The sequence below is a fragment of the Vulpes vulpes genome, chromosome 3, assembly GCF_048418805.1.
Source record: "Vulpes vulpes isolate BD-2025 chromosome 3, VulVul3, whole genome shotgun sequence".
Classification (NCBI taxonomy): Eukaryota; Metazoa; Chordata; class Mammalia; order Carnivora; family Canidae; genus Vulpes; species Vulpes vulpes.
The window spans coordinates 143,881,167-143,898,329 of NC_132782.1; the positions used below are offsets into that span (position 1 = coordinate 143,881,167).

Here is a 17,163-nt window from a genome sequence, read left to right on the forward strand (position 1 = left end):
TCAACAGAAACAACAACAGTAAAACACTTGTCAACAAAACAAGCTTACCTTTCGTGCTTTCACAATTAATGCTGATAAAATTTTCCTTCCACTCTCAGCAAGGAATATCCTGTTGGCTGTTTCCGAAAGTATTACCTGAAAAAAATATCCAACCCCAAAGAAGAAGGAAACCTATAATTAATCTGAATGGACATCTGACTCTATAGCACATCTACACATAAACAACCCTAATACAGTCAATGCATCATATGTGGCACTATTTCTGCAAGTAGACCACACAGAAAGTTGTAATTTACTAACGTAGAAAGAGCTCTTGAAACCTATAATCAAGAAAGGTTAAAGGGAAATAAATATGAATTTAAACTGTGTTCAATTTAATATTAGAAAATCCAAAATAAATGTTATATAGTCTCCAAAACATAGAAAAATAAAGATAATTTGTTATGTGATCTTATTTCATTTTAGGAAATCAATGATTTTACAACTGATTCAAATACAAAACAATCTGAGAAACATACTACTTGATAATGGGAGGATGTTTATTTTTAGCAGCCATCTGCACAGATCTCCAGTATCAGAATACCCTGTTTGACAAAGTGTGGTGGAGCTGGGAAGCCATGGCACAGGACAAAGACAAATGAAAGAGCAGGCAGGAAAAATAAACTTAGTAGATCTTATACTTGCCATTAAAAATAAGGATAATAAAGAGCAAAGAGCTGTCCTGTTTATATTTAGCTGGACTCTATAGCATGGGGCGGGGGGGGGGGGGGGGCAGGAGAATGAGTGGCTAGGTGAAATCACTTAATGTTAAAAAAAAATACCTGAAAAGCCTGCCGGATACAGTGAAGTTTGGCAAGAAAATCACTGTCTCCTAGGCACTCCAACATTTCAGTTCTATGTAATAAAGAGGGAAGACAAATGTTAAACTGCATTCAAGATCAAGCCCACTACAAATTTGGATTCAAACAAGCCTTAACCTCAGGACCTTAATATAAAACACATGTCTTTTCAATACTGACAAAACAAGTAAAAAAACATTTTTGAGCCTAAAAAACCTTTCCCCCCATTCTCATAAACATCCTTAATAAATATTACACAAACATAGCAACAGCACCCTAGTATTTTTCATTAACGAAAGCAAAACTGAAATGGTACCTAAGCACTCTTGAGTAGATTTTCCCTTCTTCAACTAAATGCATGGCTTCTTCATAAAAAGGGCAATGACACAAAGACTCTAGTCTGTAGGTATGCCGTACTTCTCTGTGCTCTGCAAGCTAAGAATGCAGTGGGTTACAACAGGATACACTGATAGAAGAAAAAAATTATAAAAGATAGAAAATAGGATCTTGCTAAAATATCAAAACATTGATCTGATGAAACCATAAAAAGCATTCAGTAAGACTGTACAGCTAGTGAGCTCTAAATTCACTTTATTTCAAAACTCAGTTGTACAAATGACTGAAACTTTTAACAAGCTTTTGAATTTGTCAACTTAAGCCCATAGGATACATAGAAAAGCAGTATCCTACAGTTCGACAATAAGAATAACTGAGGATGAAATGTTGAATAAAAGAGAGGAGGATTTAACACCCAAAGAATGCTTAAAAGTTTTAGAACTCACAAGTATAAATGAAGTAAAACTTTCTACAAAAACACTGCAATCTCAGTTTGGCTATTCTAAGGAATTTTTTCTCAGAGCCAGCTCCAACTAACCTCTGTATAACTGAAAAACAGTCATGCACCTCTGGCCTCCCTAACAACTCTACATATGAAATTCTAGTCTTCTGACAATTAAACAGCAAACATGACAGAGCAGCCAGCTAAGCAAGAAACCTTTGCAGTGATGTTAATTTTTCAGTACCAGGTGATCCATTTAAATAGCATGCTGTAGGGGTTTTTGGTTTTTTTGTTTTGTGAAGATTTTTAAAAATTTTAAAGTAACCTCTACACTTAATGTCAGGCTTGAACTCACAACCCCGAGACCAAGAGTTGCATGTTGTACTGACTGAGCCAGCCAGGTGGCCCTGGATTTGTTTTTGTTTTTGTTTTTTTAAGTATCCAGAGAGAGAAAGAGTGTCCAGACCCACAGGCATGCTAGCACGCAAGTGGGTGTGCGGGGGTATTTGGGGACAAGCAAGTAGAATCTGTACTGGGCATAAGCCCGATGTAGGTGAACTCAATCTCACCACCCTGAGATCATGACCTGAGCCGAAATCAAGAGTGGGACGCTGAACCAACTGAGCCACCCAGCTGCCTGGTTTTGTAATAACCGCTTTATTAAGATATGATTCGCATGCTGTAAAATTCATCCTTTTAGTGTACAATTCAGGGGTTTTCAGTGGATTCACTGGATTTTGCAATTAGTGCCACCTTTTAGTTCCAGAATATTTTTACCACCCCAATCCACTTACCTTGGTCATCCCTGTTTCCCCTTCCCTCTAGCCCCTGGAAACTAATCTAATCTCAGTCTCTGGAGTTGCCTACTTTGGAAATTCCATGTAAATGGAACCAAACAATATGTGGCCTTTTGTGTTTGATTTCTTTCACTTAGCAAAATGTTTCCAAGGTTCATCTATGATGTACCTGTTATCAGTACTTCATTCTTTTTTATGGCTGAATTGTACAGATATACCACTTTCTTTTTTTTATCCACTCCTCAATTGATAGACATTTAGGTTACTTCCACTTTTGGTTATCATGAATAAAGCTGCTTTGAACATTTGTGTAGAAGTTTTTAATGTTTTCAATTCTCCTCAGTACACACCTAAAAGAGGAAGGGTCAGATGGCTACTCTATGTTTAACTTATTTTTTACTTTTTTTTTTTTTTTTTTTTGAGAGGGAAGGAGGGAGAACGAGAGAATCTTAAGCAGGATCCACACCCAGTGTGGAGCCCAGTGTGGGACTCAATCTCCCAACCTTGAGATCATGATCTGAGCCAAAATCAAGAGTCAGACGCTTAACCAATTAAGCCACCCAAGCACCCAACTCTGTTTAACTTTTTGAGGAACTGCTAAACTGCTTTGCAAAGAGATGACATCATGTTCCACTCCTACTAATGTACAATGATTTAGATTTTTCCACACCTTCACCAATGATTATTACTATACATTTTTAAAAAGATTATTCATTTATTTGAGAGAAAGAGAGGACACGCAGAAGCAGTGGGGAGGGGCAAAGAGAGAGGGAGAAGCAGACTTTCTGCTAAGCAAGAAGCCCATGAGATCCCAGGACTCTGAGATCATGACCTGAGTCAAAGGCAGATGCTTAACCAACTGAGACACCCAGGTGTCCCTATTATTATCTATTTTTTACATTATAGTCACTTCTGTGGGTGTAAAGTGGTTTAATTTCTCTAATGACAAACAATATTGAACATCTTTTATCTCCTCATTGGCCTTTATATATCTTCTTTGGAGGAATGTTTATTCAAATCCTTTGCCCATTTTTCAATTGGGTTATTTGTCTATCTACTGTTGAGTTGGCACCACTCAGTATATATTCTGGATATGTGTCTTTATAAGACACATGATTTACAAATATTTTTCCCAATCTGCCATTTTTTCACTTTTTTGTTTGTGTCCTATGAAGCACAAAAGTTTTCACTTTTGATAAATTCCAATTAATGATCCTCCCCCTCCCTTTTTTCTCTGCCTTAACTTTTACTCCCTGCTTATGCAGAACATCAAGGTCAGCCAGAGGCAAGGGGTTAAGGACTTCTAAAGTCTTTCCTGAACATACTCACGATCCTGCACATGCCTGTGGCCTTCTCGATTACCAGGAATATGTTGGAAATTTTCAAAGCCCCCTTTTAAAAATCTCATTGCTCAATTTTTCCTTTTAAGTTTTTTGGTCAGCCTCTTATTAGCCTTGACTGGTATCACCACCTCAGGGAACTATAATGTTAAACAATTGCCACTGATTGTTTTCAATAAAGGCCATAGGGATTGGACTTTCCTACAGAGCGAGCTCTAAGTCAGATCAAATATAGATAAGTCTTGAAGATGGCAGGGAGCTGCCATATAAGTCAAAACAGAATTCTGGGAAGATCCAAAGCCATTAAGTGTCTTTTAGTGGTTGCCAGGCCTGTTTTTTGCAGTTACCACGTTTGTGAAATTGTTGGTTTTCAAGACTATGGAAGAGAAGGGGATGGGAACAGATCAAGTTAAAAATCCGCAAAGTTCACTGTTCTTATGGAGATTCATTTTTCTTTTTTTTTAAAAAAAAAAATGCCCCTTAAATTTCTGTCTTTCATTAATTTTCAGAGTTCTTAAAACTTTGAGTTTGACAATTCTTGCTAGTGTTTTCATTGCTTTGCAAAAGAGATTTTTGGAGATTGTTAATCTATTATTCCAGAAGTATTTCTTCATGCTATAGTTTTGGCACTTCATATGTACCCAGTACTATGCTAAATGCACTAATTTCATAATCTGATTTCATCTTTATAATAACCCATAAAGTAGGTACTGTTATTTTCCACATTTTACAGATAAAGAAACAGAGATTCACATTAGCAGAACTTATTCCAAGTCCCACAATCAAATGGTAGAATTTAAACACAAGCATTATTCTAGAGCTTATACTCTTAATTACCAAATTATATACTTCTATCAGCCTTATCCAAAAAGTCAATAGGAAAGAAGTTTAAGCTTCAACAATACTTAAGACAGTATAAATATGGCTATTAGAGATCAGAGGCAAAAAAGAAAAGTAAGCAGAAATGACAATATCTGATATTATATATTCTCCACTTTTAATATTTCCCTTCATATTTTAAGGACGATATATTATGCTAAAGGCAAAGTGCTTCTGAGGTTAAAAAACTAAAAGGATTTAAAATAACTTAGAAATTCTTTATATATTAAATAGTTTAAAGTTTCGCACCACTATCAAAACAATTAAGATTTATGTACACCTACCAGTAGATAAAAATCCCAAGGAAGAAAATGGGACTCTAATTAAACTTTCTACATAAAATAATTTATACTAATAAGAATGAATAAATCCAACAATAAGAGATTCCAGAATCAAGCCTTGATTTATTGGTCTACCTTGCTTATTGCTGGTTTCACTGAAGTGATCATTTAAACAAATCTCTCTCTTTTTTTTTAAAAGACTTAGTTACTGGGCAGCCCGGGTGGCTCAGTGGTTTAGCGCTGCCTTCGGCCCAGGTGTGATCCTGGAGACCCCGGATCAAGTCCCACGTCGGGCTCCCTGCATGGAGCCTGCTTCTCCTTCTGCCTGTGTCTCTGCCTGTCTCTCTCTCACTTAAAAGACTTATTTAGGGGCACCGGAGTGGCTCAGTTGGTTGAGCATGGGTTGTGGGATTAAGCTCTGTGTAGGGGCTCTGCTCTGCGCTCACTGGAGAATCTGCTTCCAGATTCTTTATGTACACATACCCCACACCCACATACAGCATGCATGCTTTCTCTCTCTTTTAAGTAAGTAAATAAATCTCTTATTTTAAAAAAATTTTTTAAAGATTTCATTTATTCATGAGAATACACAGAGAGGAGAGAGAGAGAGAGAGGCAGAGACACAGGCAGAGGGAGAAGCAGGCTCCATGCAGGGAGACCGACGTGGACTCGATCCTGGATCTCCAGGATCAGGCCCGGGCTGAAGGCGATGCTAAGCAACCTAGCTATCTGGGCTGCCCTAGGAAGAATTTTTTGACAAAATTACCAAAACCTTTTTTTTTTTAAGATTTTATTTATTCATTTGACAGATGGAGACACCACAGCAAGCGGAGCTGCAGGCAGAGGGAGAGGGAGAAACAGACTCCCCATTGAGCAGGGAACCCAATAAAGGACTCGATCCCAGGATCCTGAGATCACAATCCTAGCTGAAGGTAGATGCTTACCCAACTGAGCCACCCAGGCGCCCCGTCAAAAACTTTTTTAAAGTTTTAGAAAAAGATTAACATTTTACTATAGCTGAGGTGTTATTTCTAAGGCAGAAGCCAATAACACAATTTAATACCAGCATTTGGAAACGTGCAATTACCATGAAAAAGGGTTTTGGGGTGGTTTTTGTTTTGGTTTGGTTTTTTGGCTAGCTGAAACTTGAAATGTCCTTTATTTCTAAATTATTCTTCCCTCAAAGGGCACATGTCAAAAACTTATTTTAATATTTTCAAAAGGAAAAGTAGTATTATATTGGTTTATACAAAGCACTATTCTACTTCATTAGTTATCTCCTATGATTCACAAAAACCATAAAAATGGCCATGTAAGAAATCAAGTAAGTCAATAACAACAGCAGCAACAATAAACAGAGACAAAATAGACAAAACCCATAAATGAAGTAACACGAAAACAATGTTTTATTAGCTTCAGATTTCTAACATCTTAAAATTCTTTTTCTCTTGTTCTCCGTGAGGTGCAACAGGACTCGGTTGGGCCTTATCTTCCTTGGCAAGCAATGTCTTTGCTGAATGTGAAGTAATATTTTTAAAAGCTTTAATATTTTTCAAGGCTCTGAACAACCATGAAAGAAATGTCCAAAGTCCCAAAACTATAAGTTGGGTCATGAAATAGGCTAAGTTCCATTTTAATATGGACTATTTTTTATATGTTTACATTTTCCTTTCAAACCAACCATCTAAAATTACAAATAAGACTTACAGCTAAAGAAGGCAGGCTGACTATATCCCCTTATCTCCCTAAAAGAAAAGAAATTAAAAAGAAAATAAACCCACAATAATCATCCTCCAAAATGGCCCTCAATGACTTTCTCTTTCTGGTACTTATGCCTCATTCCACACTAAATAGGGCTAACCTGTGCAATCAACAGCAAAGTACAGAAATGATGAGTGTGAATTCGAAGGCTAGATCATAAAAGTCACTGCTTTCATCTCATTCTCCTTTTGATCACTTCCTCTGGGGGAGCCAGGTCCCATGCTGTGATGACACTTACGCAGTCTTATAGAGAAGTCTATGTGGTAAGTAACTTAGGTCTTCTGACAAAAGGTAATGGTTGGCTACACCAACATGCTGTAAGTAAACTATCCTGGGAAGAGATTCTCCAGCTCCAGTCAAATCTCCATATGCTTGGGATGTCTGGGTGGCTCAGTGGTCGAGCGGCTGCCTTCAGCTCAGGACGTGATCCTGGAGTTCCAGGATCAAGTCCCACACCGGGCTGCCTGCATGGAGTCTGCTTCTCCCTCTCCCTATGTCTCTGCCTCTGTGTGTCTCTCATGAATAAATAAATCTTTTAAAAAAACTTCATATGACTATAGCCCCAGCCAATGTACTTGACCACAACTTCACAAAAGACCTCAAGCCAGACCACCCAGATAAGTCACTTCCAAATTCCTAAGCCTCAAAAATGATGATGTAATAAATGTTAATTGTTCTTTTTCAATGGGAAAATAATTTTGTTTGGTGGAGTGGGCAGGTGTCCAGTCTCAAAATTCTGGAACTGCTTCCTGGTGCCAGTGGCTTTACTGACTCTGAGCACATTAAAGCATGATGTCTTGTTCAAGGGCCAACATATGCCCATTGTGACTACATCACTGATCTCAATGTCTCCAAAGCCGGAAGAGAGGTGCACAGACATGGCACTTCTCAAAGCAGCTGTATTCTGGGTACAGTAAAAGTAGACAGATGACAATTGTCCCCTGCATCTTCATCATCTTGGTCACCACAACAAACAGGATCTGCTCCTTTTACCAATAAAGGGGCATTTCTTATCAATATAGATGCCTTCAGTGGCCTCCCTGGCCATCTTGAAGCCCAGACCAACATTCTTAAAATTATTGTATTAAGGGAGCTTCTCCTTACTGATTTCTCCAAGCAGGACTCTTTTATTTTGAAAGATTGTTTAGCTGCTTTTGGTAGGCTTGCTTAGTCCAAAACACACTCCCTTATCTAATATATGCAGGTTCAGAATTAAATACCAAAACAAAAGATTCCCTGGATTAGCCCTTAGGACTCAATTCTCACTTCGAAAAAACCATCCCATAAAACCTGAATTTTAAGAAAAATAATTTCCAAAACACTTGAGCCTTCATTAGATCCCAAGTGTGGAACACCCAGGGTTGAGAAGGCTCTGACTACTAGATTAATGCAAAGATATGCACCCTCTGCCCAACATATTCCCTGGGAAATTAAGGACATCTAGAATTAACCACCAAATTGAGGCACATGCCCCTGAGGCCTGGAGGCGTCCTCATAGCTTCAGCCCTAGTCCTAAGTCCACACATGGAGTTTTATTGTTTTATTGTCAATAAATTCCAAGTAATTATTACACAGCAACAGATAACTAGTATAATAGTGACAGCAATACTAACAGCAAGAAAAGACAAATTTCCAAAAACGGGAAAGCAAGTGGAAATGTGTGGATAGATGAAAATGATGAGGAACCCATAGTCCAGAATATATTTAACAAGGGATATAGTCAAAGGAGAGACATTTGCTAAGCAGAGCCTCAAAGAGTACCAGGCTTGGAGTAGGCAGGTATGTGACAAGAGTGAGAAGAGGGATTAAAAATGGGAGCTTACTTTTTCCTCTTCCGGGGACGGCGTCAGTAGGCGTTCAGAATGGTTCAGCGTTTGACATACCATTGTAGGCTGTCCTACAATACAGCCTCTAACAAAACTGGGCTGTCCCCGAACCCCTGGCAATAGAATCGTTTACCTTTATACCAAGAAGGTTGGGAAAGCGCCAAAGTCTGCATGTGGCGTGTGCCCTGGCTGACTTCGAGGAGTTCGTGCTGTGAGACCTAAAGTCCTTATGAGATTGTCTAAAACGAAAAAACACGTCAGCAGGGCCTATGGTAGTTCCATGTGTGCTAAGTGTGTTCGTGACAGGATCAAGCGTGCTTTCCTTATTGAGGAGCAGAAAATCGTTGTGAAAGTGTTAAAGGCACAAGCACAGAGTCAGAAAGCTAAATAAAAAAATGAGGATTTTTTTGAGTAATAAAAATAAAAAAGCTTGATCTGTTAAAAAAAAGGGGGGGGAAAAAGGGGGGGGGGACCTTAAATGAAAGTCTGTGTCCAAACAACTATCGTAGTCCCACATGCTCTTTCCCTTTCATCCTTGATGAGGAGAACAGCTTGTAGTAATATTTCCCTTTAAAAATTATCTGAAGATGCCTGGGTAGCTCAGTCAGTTTAGTGACAGACTCTTAATTTCAGCTCAGGTCATGACCATGACTGGTGGGATCAAGCCCCATGCTGGACTTTGTGCTGGGCATGGAGCCTGCTTGGGATTCTCTCTCTCCTTCTTCCTCTCCCCTGCCCCTCCACTTGCAAACTCTCTCTCTCAAAAAAGAAGAAAAGTATCAGATCTGTCTGGGGAAAGTAAGTCAGCTAGGGTGAGAAATGGGCTTCCCTTTTCATTCTGTACGGAGGTGTACCCTGCATCTTCATCATCTTACAAAATCTTTAAGAAAAAAAAAAAAGACAAATATTATAAAACACTGCAAACCCACACAATCAACCTATCAATCCAGTCACCAATTAAGCTTTCAAATTTGAGAAGAAAACCATCAGTATAAGAATGAAAGCCCAAGATAGACAAAATTGACCCCAGAAGAAGACAATTCAAGAAACAGAAATATTAAATGGCAGACATAGCTCTCCCTTTTCAGATTATGATTATCCTAAATAGGGATGCCTCGGTGGCTCAGCGGTTGAGCATCTGCTTTCAGCTCAGGGAGTGATCCCTTGGTCCCAAGACTGAGTCCCACATCAGACTCCCTGCATGGAGCCTGCTTCTCCCTCTCTGCCTCTGTCTCTACCTCTCTCTCTCTGTGTCTCTCATAAATGAATAAATAAAATCTTTAAAAAATGATTATTCTAAATATTTATCCTTGTCATTTTGTATATTATAGTGTATTATCTTGGGTTGATACAAGTGCTGTCAAATCAGAGAGGTGGGTATTAAAAAGCTTTCCAACAGGTACATGGGTGTCTCAGCTGGTTGAGTGCTGGACTCTTGGTTTCTGATTGGGTCAGGATCTCAGGGTCATGGGATCAACCCCTGCATCTGGCTCCAAGCTCAGTGAGGAGTCTGCTTGAGATTCTCTCTCTCCCTCTGCCCCTCCACCACCCCATGCTCTTGTGCTTGTTCACTCTCTCTCTTAAACAAGATTTTTTTTTAAGATTTTATTTATTTATTTATGAGAGACACACACAGAGAGAGAGAGAGAGGCAGAGACACAGGCAGAAGGAAAAGCAGGCTCCATGCATGGAGCCCGACGTGGGACTCAATCCTGGGACCATGGGATCACACCCTGGGCCAAAGGCAGACACTCAGCCACTGAGCTACCCAGGCATCCCAAATTTTTTCTTAAAGTAAAATTTTCAAGTTTCCATTTAGTGTATGAGTAGAGGTATCTGGATTATAAGAAACAAATTTTTTTTCTTTTTTTTCTTTTTTTTTTTGATAGAAAATCTCAAGCAGATTCCATGCCTAGCGTAGAGGCCAACGGGAACCCAATCTAATGACCTTGAGATCATGACCTGAACCTATAGCAAGAGTCCAACATTTAGCCAACTCAGCCAATCAGGTACCCCTAAAATTTTTTCTTTAATTAACACCTTATAATTTATATATTAAACACATGAATATGCTGCACAGTGTTACTTCTAAGTAAATCTGAATCCACAGCTGAAAATTACTCTTTGCCATATTAGTTTCTACCTATTAAATGACAATTTCTTTAACATAAGGGAGAGTTAGGACCACTCACTGCAGCAGTATCCTAACGTTAAAAAGACTTTTCAGAACTTGAAAACATTACACTAAGTAAAAGAACATCAAAACGAAAGGTCACATATTGTATGATTCTATTTATATGAAATGTCCAGAATAGGCAAATCCATAGAGACAGAGGTAGATCAGTACTTGCCAAGGGCGGGGGTAGAAGAGAACAGGGAGTGATTACTAATAGGTGGGGTTTTGGGGGGGTGGCGATAAAAATGTTCTGGAAGTAGGAAGCATTACTGGTAGCACAGTTCTGTGAATACACTAAAATCCACTTAAGTGTACACTTTTAAAAAGTGAATTTTATAGTATGTCAGTTATTTCTCAGTAAAGCTATTATTTAAAAAAGACTTTTCAGAGAAAAAAGGCTGTAGTTCCAAACCAAAGCTTGGCAAAGCTTATATAGGAAAATCTTGTTAATCACTTTTACAAATGACTGACCTAGCTTAGAGAAAAGCCTATGCCAGGATTTCTTTAATCTAAATAGGCATAAAATCTTTCTGGTAATTCTGAGTAAATCTTTCAAATCTTAATAAACTGTTTAAGTTTGTTAAAGAGTTCAGATCTTATTTTCTTAATAACATTCTTAGTTAAAATAGTTTTCCCTAATTTAAGTATCTGGCATATAATAAATGCAATTAAAAATAATTTAACAAATACTTCTCAGAAAAGAACTTATTTTGGAACATTCACATTCCAAGATCATATATTTATACCCTAGAAGCATTCCTAAGATGTTTCTTATATATGAGTCCTTCTTGTGGTTTTCATGTATTTTGTTTTCCAGAAGGATTCTTCTTATCAAACCTCTGTAACTTAAACAACAAAGTATAATGAACACTTAGCAAAATATTTTTTAGAGTTGCATATTATAAAGAAACTTTGAAGCAATTAGGTACATCATTACAGCAGAAAAATGCAAAATGAGTAGCAATTCTCCTTATAAATTATCTAGGACAGTATCCACAGAACAGAAAGATAAAAAGTACTTGACAACAAAACACAATATCCTTTTATGTTAAAAACTCTCAACAAATTGGGTACAGGAAAAAATATACCTCAACAATATAAAGGCCATACATAACAAGCATAGTTAGTTAGTATCATACTCAACAGTAAAAGACTGAAAGCTTTTTCCCTAAGACCAAGATAAGAGTGTTCATTCTCACTACTCCTATTCAACATAGCACTGAAGTTCTAGCCAGAGCAATCAAGAAAGGAAAAGAAAGAAAAGGCATCCAGATTAGAAAGAAAAAAGTAAAACTGTTTCTATCTGCACATGATATAATTCTATTTATAGAAAATCTTAAAAGACCATCAAAAAACTGTTAGAACTAATAAACAAATTTGATAAAGTTGCAGGATACGAAAACAATGTATAAAAATTAACTGTATTTCTATACACTCACAACAATCGATCAGAAAGAAAAATTAAGAGGAACATGGCAGAGTAAGATAATGCAAAGATCACTTCGTCCCACAGATACAACTAAATAATACTCACAGCAGTGTAAATAACCCAAAAACTGACTGAAGACTGGCAGACAAACTCTCTGAAGTTAAAGGTAGAGAAGCAGCCACATCACAGTAGGTAGAAGAGCAGAGATGCAGTCAAGAGCTAAATGGACTCAGGGCTGTTCATGAGAGGTAGAGACACCACCAGTACAGAGAGAGAAGAGAAAAAGACCCTCACATCAAGCCACCTGAACCTTCAGAATAAGACAACCAGAGGCTCTGACCCAAATTTCACAAGTTCTTATAATTGGCAGAGCCTAACACTCGGAACTCCAAAAATCAGTAGGCTCAGCTCTGTATTAGCTGGAGGAAGACAGGAAACTGAGTCCTCACCCTTAAAGAGACACCACAATAAACAGCACCACTGAGATACAGCAATAGAAGCAGCAATCTGAAAAATACCTGGGCTATATAGGAGGGAGATTTGTTTACTAATCACAGAGCATGTACTGGAGGGCCAGGGATCTTTGGGAGAATTCTCCAGGAACAAAGGAGCTGGTGAACACAATTTCCTTTCCCCACCATCCAGCCTTGATACATGGATACCTGCAGTAACCAGTGAAGCACTAATATTTCACAAATAACTTGCTAACAGTGCACTGTGCCCTGGTGTTCTCTTATGGGCACAACCTCTCCGACTAGGCCTTCCTCCAAGTCTCCTCTCATAGCAGACGTGCACAAATGTTGCTAAAAACACATCACCTCTGCCCGATTTCTCTTGTGATCCTATCCCCTTCAATACACACCTGAATGTTGCCCATCCAAAACAGTGCCATAAGTCTGGCAGTCTGCAAGCAGCCCTGACAGGAGCCAGCACCACTCCAAAATGACTCCAGCCCTGGGGAGAAGGAAAAATAACTACATACAATAGTCCAAAAGTGGCTCCAGGAGTGGACTGGGGACAGACTCCTGCCCAAAAACGAAAGCTTCTTGAGGACAACATGGGAAAAACACCCTGAAGTTCAGTGCTACTGCATCTCTGACATACACCTGGTCTGACTCAACTCAAGCCCAAAGCAGCCCCAAACTGGCCCACTGTACACAAGGGACCACTCCCTGCCCACAACAGGCAGAGAGCCACTTCAGACAACTGGACTGAAGGCAACATGGTTTAGCCACATTAGCAGGGTACATGCAACACACAGAGGAGACACTCCTCAAACACCACGTTCTGGTGAACAAGGGACTCTACACTGCAGGACACTAGACTTTTTTTTCATAAGCCCACTACTTTCAAGAGCAGGTGATAGAGCTGACAAACATAGAAATATAGGGAGAGTTAGACAAAATGTGGATATAAAGGAATATGTCCCAAACAAAAGAACAAGACAAAAATCATAGCCAGTGAACTAAATGAAATGAAAATAAGTGATATGCCTAACAGAGAATTTAATGTAATGGGCAATAAAGATATTCACTGGACTTGAGAAAGAGTGAAGAACCTCACTGAGACCCTCAACAAAGAGATAGAAAACAAAAAAGAACCAGAATTAAAGAACTCAATAACTAAAAGTAAAAATAGAGTAGAAGGAATAAATATTAGACTAAAGAAAGCAAAAGAACAAATCAGTGATCTGGAAGACAAAATAATGGAAAGCCATCAAGCTGAAGAAAAGAGAGATAATATGAAGAGAACTCAGCAACACCAAGTGTAATAACGTTTGCATTATAAGGATCCCAGAAGGAGAAGAGAGACAAAGGGGGAAAAAATATATTCAAAGAAATAACAACTGAAAACTTCCTGAATCTAGAGAAGGAAATAGACGTTCAGATCCAAGAGACACAGACAGCTCCCAATAAAATCTTCCCAAGAAGGCCCACACTAAGATACATAGTAATTAAAATGACAAAAAGCAGAGATAAAGAGATTTTTTTTAAAGCAGCAAAAGAAAATCAAACAATTACATACAAAGGAAGCCCCATAAGGCTATCAGCTGATATTTCATCAGAAACTCTGCAGGCCATATGGAGTACCATGATATAATCAAAGTGCTAAAAGAAAAAAAAACAAACAACCCTGGAACCATGAATACTCTACCCAGTATGGCTATCATTCAGAATAGGAGATAAAGAGTTCCCAGACAACAAAAGTTAAAAGAATTCATAACCACTAACCCAGCCCTATAAGAACTATTAAAGGAGACTATGAGTAGAAAGACCATATGTAGGAACAGGAGAAGTAGGGAGCACAAAAGCAGTAAAAATAAATATATCTATAAAAATCAGTCAAGGGACTCACAAAATAAAAGGGAGTCAAAACCTTTGACTCCATATGCCTAAAATGTTGGGGGGAGAGGAGTAAAAACTGGGTTCAAACTTTAGTGACCATCAACTAAATATAGACTACTATATGCATCATGTGATTACAAAACTAACAGTAACCACAAATCAAAACCCAGTAATACATATGAAAAAATAAAGAGAATGGAATCCAAGTATATCACTAAATAAAACCAGCTATCTGTGAGAGAAAAGAAAGGAACAGAGAAGAACTACAAAAACAACCATAAAATAAGTTACAAAATGCCAATAAGTACATACCCACCATGAATTACTTTGAATGTAAATGAACTAAACTCTTCACTCAAAAAATACAGGGTGAGAGAATGGATAAAAAAGCAAGACCCATCTATATGCCGCCTATAAAAGACTCATTTCAGACCAAAAAATACATTCAGATTAAAAGTGAATGGATGGAGAAGCATTTATCATGCAAAGAGAAGTGGAAAAAAAAACAAAAAAAAAAAACCAGGTGAGCAATACTTCCATTGGACAAAATAGCCTTCGTTTTTTAAAATAAGTTATATGCCCAAAATGGGGCTTGAACTCATAATCCTGAAACCAAGAGTCGCATGCTCTAAAGATTGAGAGAAAACATGATCAGAAGGGGCAGAGAGAGAGGGAGAGAAAATCTTAAGCAGACTCTTTGCTGAGTGTGAAGGATGATGGGGGATTCAATCTCATGACTCTGAGATCACGACCTAAAGTAGAACCAAGAGTCAAATGCTTAACCAATCTGCCACCCAGGTGCCCCAACAAAATAGACTTTAAAACAAAGACTGTAAGGGAAAAAAAAAGGACACTATATAATCGTAAAGAGAATAATTCAAAAAGAAGATAATAGCAAATTTTTATGCACTCAACATGGAAGCACCCAAATACAAAAGCAGCTAATAACAAACACAAATGAAATGATGGACAGTAATACAATAATAGTAGGGGACTTTAACACCGCACTTACATTAATGGATGGATTATGCAAATTTTTATTATCTCAACATGGGAGCACCCAGATACAAAAGCAGCTAATAACAAACACAAATGAAATGATTGATAGTAATACAATAATAGGAGGAGACTTTAACACCTCACTTACATCAATGGATGGATGATCCAAAAAGAAAAGGAAAGTGCCTTTCAATGACACATTGGAACAGATGGATCTAACAGACATATTTAGAACATTCCATCCTAAAACAGCAGAATATATATTCTTTTCAAGTACACAGGAACATTCTCAGACCACAGATTAAGTCACAAAACAAGCCTCTCAAGAAACTGAAAACAAAACAAAACAAAACAAAGTCATACCATGCATCTTTTCCAACCACAAATGTTTTGAAACTAGAAATCAACAATAAGATAAAATCTGGAAATAACACAAAAAACATATGGAGGCTAAGAAACATACTACTAAAAAAATGAATGGGTCACCAAGAAATCAAAGATAAAATTAAAAAAAAAATACATGGTAACAAATGAAAATGAAAACACAAATGGGGGCAGCCCAGGTGGCTCAAGCAGTTTAGCACTGCCTTTGGCTCAGGGCCTGATCCTGGAGAAGCTCACATTACCCTGATACCCAAACCAGATACTCACTACAAAAAAAGAAAACTACATGTCAATATCTATAATGAACATAGATGCAAAAATCCCCCAAATATTTTTATTAGAAAAATGAATCCAACAATACGTTAAATCATTCACCATAATCAAATGGGATGTATTATTCCCAGGATGCAAGGGTAGTCCAATATTCACAAGTCAATCAAAAAGAGAAAGGATAAAACCATACGATCATTTCAGCAGATACAGAAAAAGCTTTTGACAAAGTAGAGTATGCATTCATGATAAAAACCCTCAACAAAGTAACATACTTTTTTATGGGGAACATACTTCAACATAATAAAGACTGTATATGAAAAATCAATAGCTAACATCATACTCAATACCAAAACTGAGAGCTGTTCCCCTAAGATCAAGAACTTTTCTAAGACAAAGGTGTTCACTCTCACCACTTCTACTCAGAGTACTACTGCAAGTCCTAGCCATAGCAATCAGACAAGAAAAAGAAATAAAAGGCAATCAAGTTGGTAAGGAAAAAGCAAGACCGTCACTTTTTGCAGATGACATTATGCTATATATAAGACTCCACCAAAAAACTAGAACAGATAAGTGAATTCAGTAGGGTCACAGGATACAAAATCAATATACAGAAACCTGTTGCATTTCTATAAACTAATTATGAAGTAGCAGAAAGAGAAATTAACAAAACAGTCCTATTTACAATTGCATCAAAAACTAGCTTAAAGTGACTAAAGATTTAAACATAAGGGGCACCTGGGTGGCTCAGCTGGTTAAGCCTCCCACTCTTTTTATTATTGATTTTTTAAAATTTTTATTTATTTATTCATAGACACAGAGAGAGAGGCAGAGACACAGGCAGAGGAAGAAGCAGGTGCCATGCAAGGAGCCTGACGTGGGACTCGATCCTGGATCACACCCCAGGCTGCAAGTGGCACCAAACCGCTGCGCCACTGGGGCTGCCCTAAGCCTCCCACTCTTGATCTCAGCTCAGGTCTTGATCTCAGGGTTGTGTGTTCAAGTCCTGCACTGGGCTCCACATTGGGTGTGGAGCCTACTTAAAAAAAAAAAAAAAGA

The 17,163-nt window shown here is 38.0% G+C and overlaps 1 protein-coding gene and 1 pseudogene across 6 annotated transcripts in view; one reads left to right on the forward strand and one right to left on the reverse strand.

Annotated features, from left to right (window-relative positions):
* MIGA1 (mitoguardin 1) overlaps nucleotides 1–17,163 on the reverse strand; it is an 82,843-nt gene that overhangs the window by 13,691 nt on the left and 51,989 nt on the right. For all 6 annotated transcript variants that reach the window (XM_072754822.1, XM_072754825.1, XM_026004740.2 and 3 more), the window contains exons 9-11: nucleotides 1,156–1,274; nucleotides 822–894; nucleotides 49–135 (exon numbers count right to left, since the gene is read on the reverse strand). In XM_072754822.1, the coding sequence (XP_072610923.1) occupies nucleotides 49–135; nucleotides 822–894; nucleotides 1,156–1,274 (279 nt within the window). The remainder of the gene's footprint in view (nucleotides 1–48; nucleotides 136–821; nucleotides 895–1,155; nucleotides 1,275–17,163) is intronic.
* Nucleotides 8,516–8,900, forward strand: LOC112924463 (large ribosomal subunit protein eL34-like; annotated as a pseudogene).